Source organism: Hemicordylus capensis, chromosome 2 (genome assembly GCF_027244095.1).
Source record: "Hemicordylus capensis ecotype Gifberg chromosome 2, rHemCap1.1.pri, whole genome shotgun sequence".
NCBI lineage: Eukaryota > Metazoa > Chordata > Lepidosauria > Squamata > Cordylidae > Hemicordylus > Hemicordylus capensis.
In genome coordinates, this window is record NC_069658.1 from 129,987,272 (window position 1) to 130,008,139 (window position 20,868).

Below are 20,868 nucleotides of genomic sequence, written 5' to 3' on the forward strand. Positions count from 1 at the left end.
GAGGAGAAGAAGCTACTTCAACTCCTGATCCCTGTACATCAAGCTGCCATTAAAAACATAAGTGCAAGTCAGGCTAATTATCTTCTGGTAAGTTGGCAACTCTGCCTGAAAGGCAGGAGAAACTGGAGGAGCGACATCATTGGACCTGGTGGGTCAGAAGTTGTGTGGACCAGGCATCATGTCGCTTGTTCAGCTTACAGCTGTGATCAATGAACCAAAGAGCTTGCTGAGTCCTGTAGACCTGATCCTGCCAGTACTTATACACTGGCTCCAAATCAGCACAGAGGTTATATGAATAGCTAGTGCCCACTGGACTGTTAGCTTTTGCAGGATAAGGGCCTTGTTTAATAACACAAAATAACGAGTGATTGAGGTGCTCTCATTGCAAATGTGCACTCTAATTAGTTAAGGATCTAGGGTAGTCCTTATATCACCTACACCAAGCCATGGAAAGACTTCTGCACTGAGAGGGAGAATTTGAGAAAAACCGAGTCAGAAAAAAGAATCTGGTAAAATGGAAAGAAGACCTTTTCATTCCAACAACTTGCATGATTTCTTGTCATGTACAGCTGAGACCCAGAGAAAGCTATTTGCTACAGTTATATTGTGTCTCCTTGGGTTTTTATTCTGGTTAGCTGCTGTGGCTTTATTGTTTGGTGGAACTTTTGTGATCCTTACTTTCAAGAACTACAGACTCTTCCTTCAGAATAATTTCTTCCTTGTGCCAGGCTGGTTAGTTATTATAGCTGCACTTTTGCTATTCATGACTGGTGTGTTTGCCATGTGTACACCAGTTAATGCCCGCCATCGTCGAGGGACTTTGATGTATTTGTTGGTGATCCTTTTCTGTCTGGAAACCTCTTCAGTAGTTATGACTCAGCTCTACACCGCTAAGGTGAGCAGTCAACTGAAAGGCACCATGGACTATTTCTTTCACCGGTACAATATGACTGTTCCGAGTTACTATGCCTATGAGGCTGTTGATACAATCCATAAGCAGCTGAGGTGCTGCGGGATCTATAGTTACACTGACTGGACCACAGGGCCACTTCCACACCATCTCCAATCTGGGCATGTCTTTGTCCCTGAAAGTTGCTGCAGAGAGACTTATTTGGACTGCACTGGGGATGTGAGTCACTTGGAGAAACTCTTTAAAGAAGGCTGTCTCAGGAAGCTGGAAGAGAGACTGGATTTTGACATGCAGTTTATGACTTGGACTTGTGTCGTTACGGGATGCCTGGAGTTATTAGCTGTGTTCTGCAATGGTGTGCTTATGAAGGAGCACTCTTGCCATGACTTCAGAATCCTTGATTCTGCTACTTTCTCATAGCCTTGAGAAGCAAACAGTATTTAATATATTATTTGTATTTCTTGAGTCAGTTGGGCAGTAATACTTACAACTGGTCCAGCTGTTCTACATCTATGGAAAAATCTGCCTTGTACTGCTTCTGCCTTCTCAAATTCCTTCTAGGCATACAATTGTCAAACTTGCTGCATTGGCTTTTTTAAAACAAAAAAGACCAAGAGTAAATATTGCATATAAAACTCCCCAGCTTTTGTGGCTATTTATATCGGATTTCACTTGCAATAGTGAAGCTTCCAACACTGCTGGGGTGGGGTGGAATGTTGACAAACACTTCAACTGCTGGGGGAACAAAACTGTCAATGTCCAGAGACTCCCTTCAGGGAAAGAAGGAAAGCTATCCTTTTGGGATTAAAATTTCACATACATCCTAGGAGCAAGCATAACGTCTGAGGCCTTAAAAGAGGAAAACGAAAGGACAGGATGGCTGAAGGAAGAGTCTAGGCCGTGGTAACAGGGGTGTTCCTAGATCACAATTTGTGGCGGGGGGAAGTGTGTCTCAGTGGGGCAAGCAGGAGAAAATGAACTGCATGCCCCAGTGGGGGCAAGGCAGGACAGTGGGCAGCAGGGAGGCCTGTAGTGTTGTGCTCTTTCAGTCATGGAGGACTAGCATTTGCTGCCCCGCTGTACCTGGGGAATCTGCATAGGCAGAATGAGGGAAAAGAGCTAGTATATACTCATGTACATGTGCACATACTGGAAATCTCTTTAAAAGGCAAAACCCAGGTGGAAAATGGACACAGTGGTTTAAATAGGACAGGTACCATTGAACAGGGACCGTTGCAGTATGTGGATGCTTTCTAAATTAGACTCTGAAAAATTTAAGGATCTTTGTGTTGGTAGTTGATCGCATGAGTGCCTGGAGAGAATTACTTGGAGACTTCTCATCTATTGCTTGATCTCTTAAAGTGTGCCAACAAGTGTCTCTCCTGATAACAGCTGTAGCAGCAACTATGCCTTATTCTTATTAGGTTTGAAAGTCGGTTAATTTCTTATCAGGGCTTGTGTGTTGCGTCCTAGGAAGATTAGCCAGGATTCTGCTTGCTTTACTGCTAAATTTATGAAGTTTGTGTATCTACATTAATTAAAGCGACTTTGATGCCTCATTGGCTGTTGGGGGAGGAGGGAATGTGCTCTAATTCTGGATCTTAAAATGAAGCGGGGGACTCTCTTTTGAAATGGAGAAGTTGGGCAGCTTTCTGTACAATGTACTAATCTGGCCCTCCAGGGTCATGATTGAATTTCTATTGTTTCCCCTCTTCCTTAAATGTGTTAAGTAGATGTAAATATGCAACAAAAACTGGAGCTTTTCAGTAAAGTGCTCTTTCTGTTCTGCTCTTCCTAGAGCAAAAGCAAGGCTTGATTTACCCCAAATTATAATGGTTCATGTCCTCTGTTCTCATGCTCAGAAATGGCTGCATGTTGTAAATACCTTCTATAGAAGACCTCTGTTCACATGGTTTTATGATCAAGTGTGCGTAGGAAGTATTTGCAGAAGCAAATGCACCAAATCCAGTGCTGGTATGGGCATCCCTTGGTGTTTAAAAGCAATGCAATTGCAGTATTGCTACTTGAGCGACAGCACTTCCATAAGGCAAATGGTAGTGAGCATGCATTGTACACTCTGCTAAGCAGGGTCTGCCCTGGTTTGCATTTGAATGGGAGACTACATGTGAGCGCTGTAAGACATTCCCCTTAGGTGATGGGGCCATTGCATGCAGAAGGTTTCCAGTTCCCTTGCTGGCATCTCCAAGAGAGAGATTCCTGCCAGCAACCTTAGAGGAATTGCTGCCAATCAGTGTAGAAAATACTGAGCTAGATAGATCTATGGTCTGACTTGGTGTAATGCAGTTACCTATGTTTCTAACTTCTATGCAGTGATCATCTCAGTGGTTAAGCCTGCAACTTTCTGCCATTAAAGTGTCTGCTCTGCCACTGAGCTATGGTCTTTCCCTGCGGTGTAGAATATCTGCATCTACCCATTCATTTTGCAATGAGAATAAATGATGCAAGCAAAATATGTACATTGGTATGAACTCATGGCTGGCTTGTTGTTGTTTTTTTACTGGAAAAACTAACTCCTGATTAGTGATACCATCCAATTTTATCGGAGCACAGCTTAAAGATTAGATCTTATGTGTTCATAATGCCCACCTATGCAAGATGAGCATTAAAGCTCAAATTATTCTGCAGCTCAGATTTTATTCTGAATAAAATTATTCAGAAGCTGTAGATGAAGTCTTGCCTCAGTGCACTCTCCCTCCTACCCATTTACCTTGTTGCTCTTTGCACCAGTGATCAATCTTTCTCTCACCCTCCCTGATACCTGGCATGCTGTAACAGATGCATACCAGATACAAGGAGAAATGGAAATAGGATATGCCCCCCACTCCCGTGCTACTGGCATGGGTTATAGTGATTACCTGAAAAACTCACTAAAGTTCTCTTCAGCCTGTTTCAGGTTACCACTTACCAGGAGGTTCTACAGACAGGGCTGCCATCCTCACCGAATCCACTCCTTATTGGAGTGTGCCAGTCCACGTATTCGCTGGATTTAACCCGGTCTCCCTGTGGGCTATCAGGGACCAGGTCAGACAGGGCTTTTTTTTCTCCAAAGGGAGGCTGCGAATTCTGGCTTAGCCCAAGTTATGTCCAGGGTGTAAAAATCCTGTTTCCAGCAGCTTTTGAAAAAATGTCTGGGGCGTCTGCTTTCTCCGGAAGTGTTGATGGGGGTGCTGATGGCTCTGCAAATGGTCCATCTAATCCCTTGAATTAAAATGCCTTCAATCTGCTGCAAAGCAAATTCCCTCTTCAGATACCCCAAGGCATAGAGCCATGGGGGGAAAATCTCCAGATCAATAAAATACATGGGGAAGGTGCTTTGGAGGTGAGGCAGGTGAGTGAGACATGTTGGGTATTTACAGGGGATTGTGAGAGGGATCTGATCAGACATTGTCTTGTAATGGCATCGTCAGAAGTGCAATTGGGTAAAAAACAGACTCAGATTTTTTTTAAAAAATCTAGTTGGCAGTGAGGAACATAGTTCACTTTTTACTAGCATCCTAAGCTTCAGTGGGAAAAGCTTACTTGAACATAAGAAAAGCCCTGCTGGATCAGGCCCAAGGCCTATCTAGTCCAGCATCCTGTTTCACCAGATGCCTCTGAGAAGCCCACAGACAAGAGGTGAGGACATGCCCTCTCTCCTATTGTTACCCCACTGTGATTGGTATTTAGAGGCATCTTGCCTCTGAGGCTGGAGGTGGCCTATAGCCCTTGGAACTCCTCCTGAGATTTTATTGGGTTGGAGGGACTGGGAGCTTGGGACTGTTCATTTGAGATACATGAGACTATGGGACATTAAAACAAGAATATATTTTTTGTGTTCCGTCTCAGCTATGCTGACAGTTCATTGGCAGGTAAGCAAGGGAGATGGTAGCCAGGAATCTGTGGTCTTCCAGCCACTGTTAATTGTCTTGCACCAATGAGTAGGAATGCATTCATTTCATTTGTACTCGATTCAGAAAATAATGGCAATTGATGCTGAAGCCCTGTCTATGAAGAGTGACTATGAAAAATGACTGCTGTTACAGAAATATATCTTAATGACTTCAATAGCCTCCTGCCCTCCTTGTGCAATTCTTAAAGGCATAAACTGCAGTCCTAATCACAGCATTAAAATGTGCTCTCAGCAATTGATTAGCCTAACTTTGGACGCAGAAATGAATTCATTCAGTGCAGTGTATTTCTATTATGTGTTTATAATCTGCACACAATAATAAAGATAGCTGCCCCTCTGAGAGGCCTGGGCTGCAACCCTGCAGGGAGAGCACGGTGCAAAGCAACTCTTCCAGGGCTGTAACGTATGTCTTCCTCCCCTGCTGTGACCTCACTTTTCCTGGTACAGGGCTTCTGTCTTGTGCATGCTGTAGTGGGACAGCCGGCTTTTGTTAAGAGGAGCTTTGCAGGGTGCTGGAAGAAGTGAGTTGCTGAACACTGAGAGAGGCGTTCCATGGTATAGCAGAGCTGCACAACTGTGGCCCTCCTGCAGATGCTGGCTCACAATTCCTTACTATTGGCTTTTGTGGTTGGAGATGATGAGAGTTGTAGTCCAGAAACAGCGGGAGGGCTGAGGTTGTGCAGCCCTGCATAGGATGAAAGGGGAACAAGTGTGTTCCCCTTTCCATCCTACTGGGAACTCCATTGTGTGCTCCCTTGTGCTTTACTCTGGGGACTCCACTGCAACAAGAACTCCAGCAGATCGCCTTAGTGTTCCCCTCTCCATTGGGGCCACCTGAGCTGAAATCATTACCTGGATCGGTCCATGTGCCCTTCTTGCCAGTGTCCTTAGCAGGCATAGGGAGCTGAGTCCACCAAGACACCTGTCTCATGGGCATCCATCCTTTCACTCACCTCTGCAACCCTCCTGCCTTCCACCTCGCTATCCCTGAAGATTGAGAGTCTCCCGCTGCTCAAAGCCCCATTGCTTAGAGACAAGTACAGTATAGCGGTTGTCTGGCTCTCAGGACCCTTATCTATCACTTTGATTCAAACTTTCCTCTTTCCCCATCGATCTTGCATGCCTGGGAATTTACACATAATCTGGCCCTTGAAGCTAAATGTGCCTTACAATAGTCTATTTTTAAACATATTTCTATTGTGCTTATGTTAGGACCACCTAGTGACTTCATCTTACTACTTTTATTCTTTTCCTTCCAATAAACTCTTTTTAAATTAAGACCTCTCTCCCAAGCTGTTTTTTTTTAGTTCGGACGCTTGCACAAATTAAAACTGCTTGGAACTGCCTCCCCTTTTGAGCTAAATTCCCCACATTTGCCCGAATTGAGGGTGCTGACCAAACACTCCCGAGGCAGTTCCATCAACCTATTTTATGTGTCCCTTTTTCTGGTGTAGAGATTCATCTCCCTATTGTTTGTGGGTGGGGGGAGGTTGTAATTCATAGAGTATACATGGTGGCACAAACAGAAACTATACTGGGAAGCTGAGGCGTATATTGGAATACTTATATTATTGGAATGAATGTTAGCACATTCCACTTAGATGTATATATGAAGAGTTATTTGCATATGAAACTCTATAGCAGTAGTGAACAAAAGAAATCTACTGGCAGAATGGCTGGACTTGTCTGTAGAAAAATCCAATTCAAATTTCTGCTTAGTCCTGGCACCAACTTTTAACCTCAGTTCCTCATCTGTGAAAGGAAGAATAATTGTGACTTCTACTAAAGAGCAGTTTGGGGGATAAATGAGACAATCATGAGGTGCATTGTCCAGTAAAAAGTGTTATATGAATCATAAACAATTCTGCACATATTGGGCATACAGCTGTCTTCTGTGCAGCACAATCTTATTAATGTTGATTCCAAAGGAAGTCTCACTGAGTTCAGTGGGGCTTACTACAAAGTGAGTGTGTGAGATATTAGGTCTTTGCTTTGGCTATGAAATTCTCCATTCACAGGAAATGCTAAACCATAGCTTAGTGCAAAGGGAATGAACCCCAGTGAGCCCTGACCTCACATGCTCCCCTTCCATTCTCTTCCTCCTTTGCATGTGAGGGAAAATCAAAAGTTTCTTTTTTTCTTTTTTAAACTAACCACACGTTCCCTTTATGTCCAGCTATGGCAAAGTGTTGTGTGTTGGTTTTAATATGGTTAGTTAAAATAAACCAGGCTCCAGCTGTAGCTTGATTCTTATCTAATCACTGCAGCCAAACGACCCTCTGGATAAGGTGTTGCTAAATGCTCATGTGAATATCCATGCAGAGATAGGGAGAAGTCTTGTCAATGATGTATTAGCTTTCTACATGCAAGGGACTTTCTCCAAGGAGGTAAACTCAAAAAAGCAATTCTACCGCTAGAATTTAAATGGGGAGGAACCTTTGTTGGCTTGCCATGACCAGTTTTCACAATACTTTGTGAATATCGAAAGTCATTCACATCCATGCCAGTTTAGACTCCTGGTTACAAATATAGTTGTTGGATTTGCTTCAGTCACCAGCTTGTCAAGTTCTATAGGATACTTCTCAGCTTGTTCAACCTGAGGATGTGGAGATTAGATCTCGTAGGAGTGTGAGATCAATCACCTTTGTGATTGACACCTGCTCTTCTTAGCAAGGAAGTTGCTGGAAGGGGAACAGCTGGGTGAATGCTATCTCCCTGCTAACTGGGCAAAGAGGCACCTTTTACTGTGGTGATTCTCTTTATTTAGCAGGGGGAGAGTAACTGGCCCTCTCTACCCCCAGCACAGTACCTCCAGTAACTGTTGCTAGTGTCTATCTTGTGTGGGGTTTTTTTAGAATGTGAGCCCTTTGGGGACAGGAATCCATGGAATCCATCTTATTTATTTATTATTTATCTGTGTAAACCGCCCTGAGCCATTCTTGGAAGGGTGGTATAGAAATCAAATTATTATTAATAATAATAATAATAATAATGGAGGAGGTGGTCTCCGAGGAAAAAATGCCATCAGTTTGAAGGAGGCAGTGGTGAGTCTACTTTTCATATGAAGATGACACTAGGTCATCTAGTCCCAGGGAGTCATTTAATGCTCTAAATCTGTGTTTGGAGGTTGTGATGGGATGGATATGGGCTAACAAGTTATAACTTAATTCCTCCAAGAAGGAGGAGCTGGTGGTCAGTAAAAACGCTCCACTGAGATGTGGAGTTCAACCTATTCTGGATGGGGTTGCACTTGATGCACAGCCTGGAGTGCTCCTGAGCACCATTGCACAACTCTGACTTGTGTATCAGCTGTGTTCCCTTCTTTGAGAAAGCAGATCTGGCCACTGTTGCTCATACCTTGTGGGTTGTGGGGTGAGATTCCCCACCACAGTGGGGTCAAAACGAACAGAAGAAATAAAGGTGTGTAATGAAGACACCAAAGAATCTAAACACTTACAAAAATTGCTTAAAAATTGAGTACCCCAGTGGGGGGGTGGTGTTAGCGGACACATGGCAGTTGACAGTTGACATTATCCAATGGCAGTCAAAATGAACAGAAGAAATGAAGGTGTGCAATGAATCATCATAGGGATTAATTAGGAGGAAAGTTGTTACGCACCAAAGAATCCAAACACTTGAAAAATAGTCACAGCACATTTTGTTCCATAACTCCACTTCTACACGGGCTAGAGCTTAACTTTTTAAAAATGAAAGCTGGGGATCCATGTTAGGATTAGGATAGAGCAAATTCAAATCCCCCTTATTTCCTATGGCAAAAATATATAAAATCAGTAAAAACTAAAAAAAACTAAAAACCATTAAAAATCAACCAAGTGCCCCACTGCCTTGAAATTTGGATGGTAGGCGGCACCCATGGGGACCTACACACCACACAAATTTTGTGCCCCTATGAACTTTCATAAGTGGTCTGAATCGATCCAAATCCAAACTGAATTGAATAAAATCCAAACCAAATATGGGGTGATTCGAGGGGGCAGATTTGGACACAAAACAAATAATGGGTGATTTTATTTGGGCACAAATTGAATTGAAAAAATCAATTTGTGGAAATCCCTGCTGCTAGTCTGTCAGGCTTCTGGGGGTGTATGTTGAGCTTCTGGGGGTGTATATTGCTGCTGTCTTCCTGCTGTTTCACTGTCTGCTGTTTTTTTTGGTTAGGGTAATTATATATTGTGTATTAATATGTGTGTGTAGTCCACTTTTATCTATTCAGTTAATCCCTCAGGACCATAAAGTGAAAGAGGGGATATAAATGTAAACATACATACAAACAAAATGGGATACAATCTTCATAAGAAGACTTGTACCAGCATGATCACTTTTGGCTCTAGCATCTGTGGAACTACATTGGTGTTAACAAGAAATAGTTTGGGAGGGGAAGAAAAATCTGAAACAACCAACACTTTGAAGAGTTACATTCTGACCAGGAGACTCAAATAACTTTAGGTCACCCTTTTTGTCAGACCCATTAAAAGGCATGAGGTGTTTAGTTGTTGTTTTGGGGGGGAAAGGAAGATGAAAAGAGTTTGCCATTATGCCAGTTGGTTTGGGTGTCAGCTTGTCCTTTAATGGCACTATTAGCACACAATTGGTCTGATCAAAAAGCAACCAGACCCTGGGATACGGTGACTGGTTGTGATTTGTTTATAATACCAAGTTCCTTGCCTATCTTGTAGTACTCAGTATCTCATTAGAGAAGATGCTAGCAGTAGTAAAAGAATCTCCTGCTGTCACACAGAGCTTTCAGAAACCATGACCCGTGAAACCAGCACAGGACTTGATAGATAGATATATTAGAAAGGCATTAGGAGGAAAGCGTCTTTAATTTGCCTTTGCCTTGGCATGTGTGTGATGGGGAAAGGAATTTTTTGCATGCATCTTCATTAAAACTGACTCTTCCATCCTGCATTAGGTGACACTCCAAGGAAACAACCTTTCCCCACCCACAATTAATCCAAAGAGTGAACACGGGATGAGACAGATGGGATATACTCCGAGTAGGGAGAGAAATTGTCATCGTCCTACTTTAATTAGCATTATAATGTGGCTCTCTCTTCAGATATAAGCAGATATGACAAAGATGTGTTTCGTGTATTCAAGAGGGTAATTAAACTGCCACATGCTCAAACCAATATGCACACAGGCCTGATTAAAAAGTTGGAGTCAAAATAATGATGGATGAGTGTTTAATGCGCATGGCTATGGAGGTGGGGAGGGGAGGAATGGGATGAATCACTGTTGATTTTGCAGAAAAGAAGCAAAATGATTAATATGAGGAAAGAGAGTGGAGATGGGGAAGACTAAGTGATGCGGTATGGTTTAATACAATTAAGCAAATAAAAGAGAGCAGGAGGAGATTAGTCATAATCCACGACTAAGAATGTAAAAAGAGCCCTGCTGGACCAGATTAAGGGTCCATCTTGTCTTGCTGCTTCCTGCCTCCAACAGTGGACAATCGATGTTCTGGATGCTCACAAACGGAGCATGAAAGCAACAGCCCTCCCCTGTTTCTCAGTTCCCAGCATCTGGTATTCAGATGTATTCTGCTTGTGAACATGTAGATTTAACTAAGGGTTTATTCAGAAACTCCATTTTCTCCTTATCCTTTCCCTCCCTTCTTCTTTTTGACTCCACCCCTCACGCTCTCTTCAGGGTCCCCACTGGGACAAACTTCTGATTAAGAAAACACAAAGGATTACTAGATAGAATACAACATGTCTGCCCCACACTCACACTACAGCAGTATCACAAAATTGTTCTGTGGACACTTTGAAACAGTGATCTTTCCCTAGGCCTTGGTTTTTAAATAACATTATTTTGCCTGCAAGCCTAAATTTAAATAATCAAGAAGCAATATGCAATGATTTTCTATACTCCTGGGAAGAAAGCCTAGAAGCCATCCAGTCAGCAGGTGGGGAAGGCCCCAGCCTAAAGGGAAGGCCACCTAGAGAAGACCTCATGTGAAATAGTATACTAACGTAAAAAATTATTTTAGAAAATTTTTTAAAAAGTTTTTTATATCCATATCATCTCTTCAAAACTCATTAGGGCTCTGTCTAAATATTCATCTCCTATCTTTCAACTAGTACTGTATTCTAACTTAACAAAAAGGAAAACTTTAATTTACCCCTCCCTGCTTAGGATAAATAAGGAAACAATAAAAGAAGTTTGACAGTTGCAGCCTCAGAGTCGAATGAGGCCTTGTTGCTGCTGAACAACAACAGTCTGGGAGTGAGAAATTTTTACATGAATACCAGGCCTAGGTTCTGCCTATCAGTCTCGACTGCTTCTCCTCTTTGTTTCAAATGGCTCACTTCAAAATACAGTTTCCGTCATATACAGCTGGAGCAGTCTGAGTACCCGATTATTAAACAACTTGCTCTGAACCAGTTACTAGTTTTGTTTTGTTTTGTTTTTTGTTTTTGCCCCAAACACACTAACAAAGCACTGGTGCAATGAGAGATACATCAGCTCTTCTGAAAAATTTGGATAACTCAGTGCCACTGCTGGCTCAGCAGAGGGGGCAAACTTCAGCAACTTTCCCGGCGGGTAGACCGGGCCTCCGATCGCTGGGTAGACCGGGCCTCCGATCGCCGGAGGCCCGGTCTACCCAGCGATCGGAGGCCCGGTCTACCCGGCCCTTTCCCGGCGGGTAGACCGGGCCTCCGGAGAATGGCGTGGTTTGCGGCGTGTGCATGCGCGCGCGCGCAAGCCACCATTCTGCTGGAGGCCTTCCAAGCGAGAGGAGCTCTGTGCCGGAGCTCCTCTCGCTTTTTATCCAGCGACCGGGTGAGCGACTGGGTGAGTGGGTGGGCGGGCGGGCGGACAGCTAGCTGGGAGGGAGGGAGGGCTGGCTGGTTTTAGGGGTTATTTCGCCGCGGCGGCGGGGGGGGGCGGCTGGTTTCCAGCGCCCCTATACTGTACAATACGGGCACTGGTGGGGGCAAGGAGGCAGGAGGGCTAAGCAAGCCCTCCCCGCCCTAAAAACAAGGCCCCCCTTCGGTGCCGGTCCGGACTTCTCCGGACCGTGCACATCCCTACTGATGAAGATGCAGCATAGCAATTTTCAGGAGTTGCTGGAGTGGGGGTGGGGGTGGGGGCAGGGAATGATGAACCATTTGAGAAGTTCTGAGCATGACTACAATCTCCAGAAGCCTGTGCATCCTCCTAGCAGCCATGCAGGTTTCCCAGGGAGAGGTTCGTCCCTCCCTGCCCCCGCCCAGCTCCTGAACACTGCTGCATCACGCCTGCACCCGTACTGGCTGGCCAGTTAAAGGGTCCTCAGCAACCTATATGGGACATTTTCCCTGCCCTCTAATGCCTCCTGGTGATGGAGAATTCCCATTTCCCCCCCAACATGCACAGTCTGAAAATGCAAATCCCTGAGAGTCGCACAAAGTGAAGATCTATACACATGTGATAATTATTTATGCATTATGTTGAACAAAGGTTTAACAATATACTTCCTATCTGTACCATGCATTTGAGGGTCCTGTACCCACAAACTTTAAAAATAAATGCAGGTGCAGTCATTCACACAATGTGTACAAGTGTACAGAAATCTGTACTCTTGTACAACGTATCTGAATAGTGGTTATGTCTTAGCTTAGAAAAGAGAATCATAATGTGAGGAAGATACTGGAGTCAGGGGGGCAGATGGGGAGCCTTTGGTAATGGGCCTTGTATCCATCCAATCCTTTCAATCTTTACTTTGCAGAATAAGTTAAAAAGAGAGAGGAAATGTTTGAAACTATTGTAAGATGAACAATGCTAACAAAATCTAGGGTGATAACTTAAGGGTGAAACGGCATTTAGACAATGCATGTCTTGAATTATGTTGGTTTCCTGGAGATAGCACAACCACAAAATCATTGTGCTTTTTTGTATTACTGATAGCTGAAAGTTTTATTATTAGCTGTTATTGTTCTTAAAGCAGCCATTAAAATCCTCTAAATGTCAAAGCTTTGCAAAGAGAGCAGTCTTTTTTCTTTAAGCGATATAATTTCAGGCTAAAGAATTATGTGCTGGTTAGACATTTATTGCACTCATCGAACACAGTGCCTTGATTTATCAGAAAAACAATAATTGTGGGATTTGTTAGAGAGCCTGGCTGTATAATGTGTGTGGTAGATATGAAGGGAGAAAAGCGAGTTTAGTTAGATAGTCACAGAGTATTCATTAAAAAGTATATGTATATTAATGGAAAAGGACTGACTGTCCTTTCTGGATTCCACCCTCTAATTTTCTGACGAGAAAAGATTTTTAGCATAATCAGAACAAGCATCATTTCATTCAACAACTAGCAGTCTTGGATGGGGATCAACAAAAGACAACTCCAGTGAGTTCAGTGGGGTCAAGAGAATTATGGTGTGAATGGGGATTTACATCAAGATGTACAATTACATCAGCTATGTGCATGATAGACTGCTTTCATATGCAGATCTTTCTGGCTGGGTCAAGGTAGCTGTCAACACTGAGCACCATTATTGGTCATGCGGTAGGCCTCCCTGTGTGGAACTGAGCATCTCCTGTACGTGCTGAAGGTTTTACAGACAGGGATTTTCCCCCTGAATCCATTCCTGATTGGAGTGTGCCAGTCCACATATTCGCTGGATTTAACCAGACCTCCCTGCAGGCTATCAGGGACCAGGACAGATAGGGTTTTGTTTTTCTCTGAAGGGAGGCTGCAAATTCTGGCTTAGCCTGAGTTATGCCTGGGTAAAAAAGATCCTCTATTTCCAGCAGCTTTTGAAAAAAACTTCTGGGGCTTCTGCTTTCTCGAAAGGTGTCAATGGAGGTGCTGATGGCTATTCCAGTGGTCCATCTAATCCCTCTGCCTCAAATCTGCTGCGAAGCAGATTCACTCTTCAGATACTCCAAGGCATAGAGCCATGTGTGAAAAACCTCCTGGGGAGCTGTCTGTAGGGAACAAAAAAGAGCCACAGAGAAAGCATGCAATGCTCAGTGGCTGCAGCTGTGGTCTCTGTGATGTGAATTCCCCGGCTTGTCTTGGGCCCGCTTTTAGCCAATCAAACAGACTCAAGGGAATCAATCAGAGGCGTTTATTGCTTCGCGATAGCAACAGGTAATCAGCAGGCTTTACGCTCTCAAGCTGAATACAAATTGGTTATAGGTGCATCTTACATTTATACAAAACAATCTGAATGATGCTGATACCCTAGACATAGTATACGTGGCAACAAAATGGTGGACTAAGTATCTAGTACGCATGCGAATGATTCATTGTTCATCTGGTGATCACTCCTTATTTGGTTACATCCTGTTTTCTTAACTTGTCAGCAAAAGAACAGTGAGAACCCTGTGAGAACCAAGTTTCATAGATACATTTTAGTGGAGAGAGATAATGATGTTGATCATGTGAGGCCTTGAAGGCTCTGAGCTGAGCTGGGCTGGGGTTACTTTAAGTTAGAATTTTTCTAAGCAAAATGGAGTTGCTTTGGTTTTCTAAAACACATCATCTGGACCAAGCTGTATGGTTGGTGTTTGTGTGAGCAAGAGGTTGAGAGTGCCCATTCAGTGGTGCTCTTGCTTGTTCCCTCTGTTGGGTGAGAAGATGTAGTGCTAGGAACAATATGTATGTATGCATGTATTTATAATATTTATACCCCGTCCCTCCAGTACACTACTGCTCGGGGCGGCTTACAACAACAAAACAAATACAGTGTAAAATAAAATTTAACCAAATCAAGTAAACAAATTAAAAGTCCAGGCTAAAACCACAATCAGAATTAAGTTTCAATTTCAGTTATTTAAACATTAAAAATGGAAAATTATAAAAACTATCAACCAAAGAACCTACCAGATATAAGCAAAGATGGACCATTTAAAAGCCTCTTTAAAAAGATGTGTTTTTAGTTGGTTTAAAAAAACAACAACAACCACTGTGGGAGGAATAGTGAGGAAAGCATTTCCTCACAGTGGTGAGGAAGGTATACTCTGCACATGCTCAGGTGTACTCTTGTGATGCATATACAGTATGTATTCCAGAGTTGTTAAGTTGTGCTTTAATGTCCCAATGGAATATTTACCCCCATTCCCCAGTCAGTTTCTGTCAGTGATAGTTTTGGATTATCCACCCCACCCCCGGTAGCATTACCTTTAGTTGCTCTCTGGGTGCAGTGATTCTGTTCCGTATAATCAAGCTGAAATCCTGAAAAGCAAGAGCTGACAATACTGAAGTGGAGGGAGGGAGAAGAGATGACAGACGTTTGCAACATTTCTATTCTGAGGCACAATATCACCCACCACGCCTCTTGCTTACCTGTGTGGGGCACATTGTACTTGTGTCCGCAGTTGAATTAGTGGAGTGGCAGTTCCAGGTAGGTGTGTTTGCCTGGAGTTCTCCTGAGGCATTTGTAAGGGTTCTGGGAAGACACATGTTAGCAAGAATGAGCAAGGTGCTCTTGCCATCTATGCTCTGAATCTGAGGGCAGCGGCCTCTTTGTGCAATGCTCCCTGTTGTGTGAAAAGCAAGGGCTTAGCTACAATTGAAGGGCAAGGGCTTAGATACAATTGGCTTAGCTACGGAGGGGGGCTGAGGTGCACCTAGGTCATTTTGGAGCCTGGACCTAAAGACCTTTGGAGCCCCCCCCCCCACACAAGTTAAGCATCACCCCCCTACACCAGGCCTGCTCAGCTTAGGCTCCCCCAGCTGCTTTTGGACCACAACTCCCATAATTATTAATTCCTATAAGGAGGCTGCGCAGCCCTGCCCTATGCACACCATGGCACACGCAGTATTTTTAACACGTGGGTTTTTGAGGGCACAAACAGCAACTGAACTCACAAGAATGTAAGAATATAAAACAAGTATATTTATGCAGATGTGCATTAGCAGAAACATTTCAACATGGAACTTGACACTTCACGCTCCCTGCTCTGTCTCTAAAGCACCCAGCGCAGGTCACAATGGGTCTGCGGCATGGCACTGCCACCACCCCACCTCTAGGGGCACGCAGGGGTTGTGGAGGCCATGGACTTCAGTCCTGAAGTCCAGGGGTAAGAGTGCCTTTAAGGGGGGTGATGCTCATTGGCCCTTAAGGGAGGAGAGTCCTGCCTGCTGGGTGACAAATTGCTCTTTGCCTCGTGACCCTCATGTCTCTCTAAAGAAGCAGGCGGGGGGGGGGGCATGGGCCCATCTTGACTCTTTGTCCCAGGGCCTACTCTTCCCTTGCTATGCCCCTTGCGAAAACTTTTTTTTTGGGGGGGGGGGTTCTCAGCACCAAAGTTCACCTTTGCATGCTCTAAGGCTGCATGACATGGGAGCAGATAAAGCCCATTTCCTATCATGTGTGTTATGGTCTCTCCATAAGGGGTTTATGTATTGGTGCAGGTGTGATGCGATGGGGTGCAGAGTTGGTCTGAATACTCTACTCCATTGTGGAAGAGAAGGAGGGACAGATGAAACAGGAGACAGTGAGGAGACTGATGGGTTTTTGGTTTTTTGTTTTGTTCTCCAATTATTTGTGAGTCCTTTTTGATTTGAGCCACCTCTGGAGCAGGCATAATGTTAGGTCATCATCGGGGCGTGTCTGGAGTCTGGGCGGGATTTAGGATTAAGTTAGCTCCTTCCTATCTTGCCAATTACACGTCCATGCCTCTACCCCATTTTGCGGCCTCCACCAGCTGGTAGCGCAGATATGCCAGTGTAGCATTCTACTAGTATTGCACAGACAGTGGAGGAGTATATTGATTCTTAAGTGAAAGGGGGCATATGCCAGATCCTATGTCTCTCAATCTGGGTTTTTTATTTGCTGTCATGTGTGGGACCCACCAATGTTGTCATGTTCTTCAACATTCCATTGAAATCTTACTAAGCCTGCATGGATCAGAATGTACAGTTCTGATCACCTAACAGTGAGACTGGCCATGTTAGTCTCTCCCAGCTTCCGTATCATGTGTGTCTGGCTGAAGCCTCATGGGAAAAAAACTATAAATCTAGGAGCCACTTGCATCACTCGGGGACCTAAAAAGGAATTTAGAGAACACCCCTCCCCCCAAAACTGCTTTTAAAGGCAGCTCATTGAATACTCCCTACAGGAGGAAGGGGATGTCACACAGTCTCTTTCCTGCCCCAGCCTGAGTGTTGGGGGCACCCGTACCCCAACATTCAATCCAGAGCTACCAAACCAGAATTATATGGAATTCAGGCCTGTGTCTGATTCCATTTTATTAAGGAATGAATTAATGCTTGAACTCAAGGTGAACTGACACCCACGTCTCATGACTGCCTCTGCTAACTGCTCTGTGAAGAAAGAGGCAATCCAGCATTGTATTGTGAAATGGGTACTCAAAGAAACACAAAGGCCAGGCCAGAGCGATCAAAATGCTAAAATCTAACCCACTATCAGACAATGCCTGGAAGAAGTGAGAAGCTGAGCTCTCACTTCCTCCTGCAAGGTCTATGGTAATCCTTGTCAATGATTGCCCTGCTATGCCCAAAGGGGATACTCAATTGCTGTCTATAGAAATTCCACTCTAGGTAAATGCACACAAAGAAAACACCTATAGATTTTAATTCGCCCCTGGTGGCGCAGTGGTAAAACTGCCACCCTGTAACCAGAAGGTTACAAGTTCGATCCTGACCAGGGGCTCAAGGTTGACTCAGCCTTCCATCCTTCCGAGGTCGGTAAAATGAGTACCCAGAATGTTGGGGGCAATATGCTAAATCATTGTAAACCGCTTAGAGAGCTCCGGCTATAAAGCGGTATATAAATGTAAGTGCTATTGCTATTGCTATTGCTATTTACTAACACCTTTTTAACACCTTCCGGGACCAAGTACCAGAAATCTGGGGAAAAGAGAAGATGCCCATTTGCAGCTCAGAGATGCAGATTTGCTTTGGGCAAATTAGAATGTCTCTCCCCTAAGTAGCAGCTTACAGCAGATGGGATTCAGATCTCCCTGGACCTAGCGAATATCCTGAATAATTAAAAGACAAGATACAGAAGGTAACAGCAAATTGTCACCTTTTGGGGGACCCAGGAAGGGTGAGGATATTTTGAATAGACTCTATGGAGATCAAAGGAAGATACAACTATACAGAATGAAGCTTGCTGGACAGAGTCAGCAATCTTGCCTAACAAGCATACTTGCTCAAGAGCCATCCCAGAGTTTGCTGCTAAGCTGCGGGGCAACAAGCAGGAACTCTGTCCATGGACAGGAACTGTCTGTGACTTCTGCTGCGCAGTGAGAAGTCAAGACTTCCCCAGTCATGGAGCTCTGACTCTCAACCTCGCTCTGAGCAAACTGCCTGCTTGACCATCGCTCTCAAGCTCCTGTTTCCAGCTACAGCCTCTCTCCTTCAGCTGAAAGCCCCACCTCTCTCAAGCCTCTGACCCTGGTAATATGCTGCTCCACAAGCCTTGGATCCCTCCATCCTTTCCCCTTCTTCTCCTTCCCCCTCTTCCCTCTACTAATTCCTGATCTCCCCAAACCATGCCAGTCCTCAACCTTCCTTACCCCCTCCCCCTTTCCATCTATATTTGAATTATATTAGGCTCTAGGAAGATTTAACACACACACATATGTTAGTTAGGAACACTGGGTGAATGTTGTTGCTGGCTATGGTTGAAATATTGTTAGTAATACTGATAGATTGTTCTGTTTTCTGCTCAATTAGATTGATGTTGTTGTTCTTTTGTACTTAATAAAGCCCATTGAATCATTTAGGATTGCTTTGATCTCCTTTCTATCTTGTGCGCCCAGATCCTACATGGTCACCGTATAAAAGAACTGGTCACTTTGTGACACTGGTGAAGCCAGCCTAATTTCATCTGCTAGCTCCTAAGCACAAAATCAGGCTTGGTTCACCACACGAGTCCAAGGTAAAGGAGGGAGAGAGGGCAAGGCAGGGTAGTTCCAGTCCGAAAAACTTGTCAGATATCTATGGAGTTCTGGTATGGAAATAGGCAGTGGTGGAGCCAGGGAACGGATGCCTGGGTTCTTCCTCATCCCCAGCAGCCCTGCCAGATGCACGCTTCTCAGCCAGTGTTTACTGGTTGGGTACATTTATTTCCCTCTGTCTTCCTCCAACAAGAAAGAAAGTGGGGGGGGGAATGCACCCAGCCAACAAATCCTGGCTAGGAGTGAACTCCCGAGGGTTCGCATGGCCCTTCTGTGGCTCGCACCTGGGTTCTTTGAACCCGTCCACTCAATGGTGGCTCCACTCCTGACAGCAGGGGAGCTTCTGACAGTTCCAACTTGTCAGAAGCTCCCTGCTGTCATGTCGGGACTCCCTCCAGCCGTGCCTGACAGAGGGCACGTTGATCCGTCATGTCTGCCAGACCAACATAATCGTACAACCCTAATTCTTACATCTCTTCTCTTGCTTGGTAAAGGTATGCTTAGCTTGGTCATTTCATCTTTCCTCCCTCTGAAATCAATTCTTTCCTACACTTAATAAGCACTGACCTTTTCCAGTCTCCTTTTTGTTTGACAATCTTTCTATCAACAATGTGGCAGCAATCAAACACAATTCCCGCTGCAATGTCTTTATGAGTGCAAGGGGAGGAAAGGTTATCTCTCTGCTCAGTAATTGGAAACAAAGTCTGTTTATACAGTACAAACTTGGTACTTCGTTGCCTTGAAATATCATAGGAGCTGCTGGCTAATTCTACATCTCTTCATTCCTGAGTGGGGACCCCTTGCCCTAATAAACATTCCTGATACGCATAATTCATAGGCATGACATGAGGGTCTCTTTCAAGAAGGGCTGTTTGCCCTCTGAATGAAAGAAAATCAAAATTCTGCACCTGGGCAATTAAATTATATGACAAGAATATTAAATTTGAGGTTGTGAAAGAAAATCTGCTTTCTTGTATTTCGTTATTTTATTTGCTTTAGTGCTCATTTTTGTTTTGTTGCTATTTTCATTTGCTTTCATTTAATATTCATTTTCAGGGAAAATATTTTTAAAGGGGGGAAAAGTGCTTACGTTTTCCGGGAGCTTCACTGAGCAGCCACCGAGGAGAGCCTCAAGGTATTGCATCACCCGAGATGAAGTGCAAAATGCTGTCTTCTCTCCTTGTGTTTTTGGCAAGGTTTGCCAAGAGTGTGAGGAGAGGGTCTTCTTGGAAAGTTTGCAAGGGTCAGATTGGTTCCAAAGAGCTGCTTTGATGGTGACAGCTGGAGGAGTATTTCCACCCTGCTGATGCCCCAATAATCTATTGCCTGAGGTGACTGCTTCACCTTACCTCATGGAAGGGCCGCCTCTGCAGCCACTTCTCTGTAGAGGCCATTTTGAGTTGCCCATATTAAGGGGAGCCCAAAGAGTTTTGCTGACACTCACATTTCTCATGGGGGTCTTGCACAGCCCTATAGGGCACTGTTCTTCACTGTGTGTCCTGCGGGCCATTGGTGGCCCACACAGACTTTAGTTGTGGCCCCTAGCTTGCCACTCCCCCCTCCTGCCATTGCTGCCACCAGTTCCCTCTCCCTCTCTTGCTCACCCTCACCTTCTTGCTGTTGCCACCACTTCCTGGCCAGTTCACATGGTGATAAGCTTGAATGACCCCTTACTGTGTGGTGCAACTGCTGAGATTTTATGTCCTGCTCACATGGCTGAGGTAAAGGCAATGCATCAACCCCCTTACCATGGCTGCATGACCGGGCTGGAAAAGCTCAGCAATTGTGCCATGCAGTAAGGGCTTGTTCAACCTTATCACCACATTAGCAGGCAATCCCCTGCTAACTGGGCAAAAAGGCACCTGTTTAAAGTGGCGATTCTCTTTATTTAGCAGGGGCAAAGCAAATGGCCCTATCCACCCCCAGCACAGTCTTCTTCCAGTGGCTGTGGATAGTGTCTATCTTATGTTTCTTTTTAGATTGTGAGCCCTTTGGGGACAGGGAACCATAATCTCTCTCTGTCTCTGTCTCTGTCTCTGTCTCTCTCTCTCTCTCTCTCTCTCTCTCTCAACTGCTTTGGAAACCTTGGTTGAAAAACAGTATATCAATATTTGTATTATTAGTAGTAAACTGGCCAATGTATTGTGCATTTAACTGCAAT

At 44.4% G+C, this 20,868-nt stretch overlaps 1 protein-coding gene and 1 long non-coding RNA gene across 6 annotated transcripts in view; one reads left to right on the top strand and one right to left on the bottom strand.

The window, feature by feature from the left end:
* Window positions 1-20,868, bottom strand: part of LOC128346578 (uncharacterized) — a 112,494-nt gene that overhangs the window by 63,240 nt on the left and 28,386 nt on the right. For 4 of the 5 annotated variants that reach the window (XR_008317060.1, XR_008317061.1, XR_008317059.1 and 1 more), the window contains exon 3: window positions 15,124-15,226. This is a non-coding gene — a long non-coding RNA (uncharacterized LOC128346578). Of the gene's footprint in view, window positions 1-14,958; window positions 15,013-15,123; window positions 15,227-20,868 lie in introns of all 5 variants that reach the window. The other variant, XR_008317062.1, reaches the window with a different exon arrangement.
* On the top strand, window positions 433-1,548 carry LOC128346577 (tetraspanin-3-like). Its single transcript, XM_053300006.1, has one exon. It carries the CDS (start codon window positions 515-517, stop codon window positions 1,328-1,330), a length of 816 nt encoding a protein of 271 aa, XP_053155981.1. The 5' UTR covers window positions 433-514; the 3' UTR covers window positions 1,331-1,548.

Excerpts from the sequence above, each read along its gene's own strand:
- LOC128346577 (XM_053300006.1), top strand. The coding sequence starts at position 515 with ATGGAAAGAAGACCTTTTCATTCCAACAACTTGCATGATTTCTTGTCA.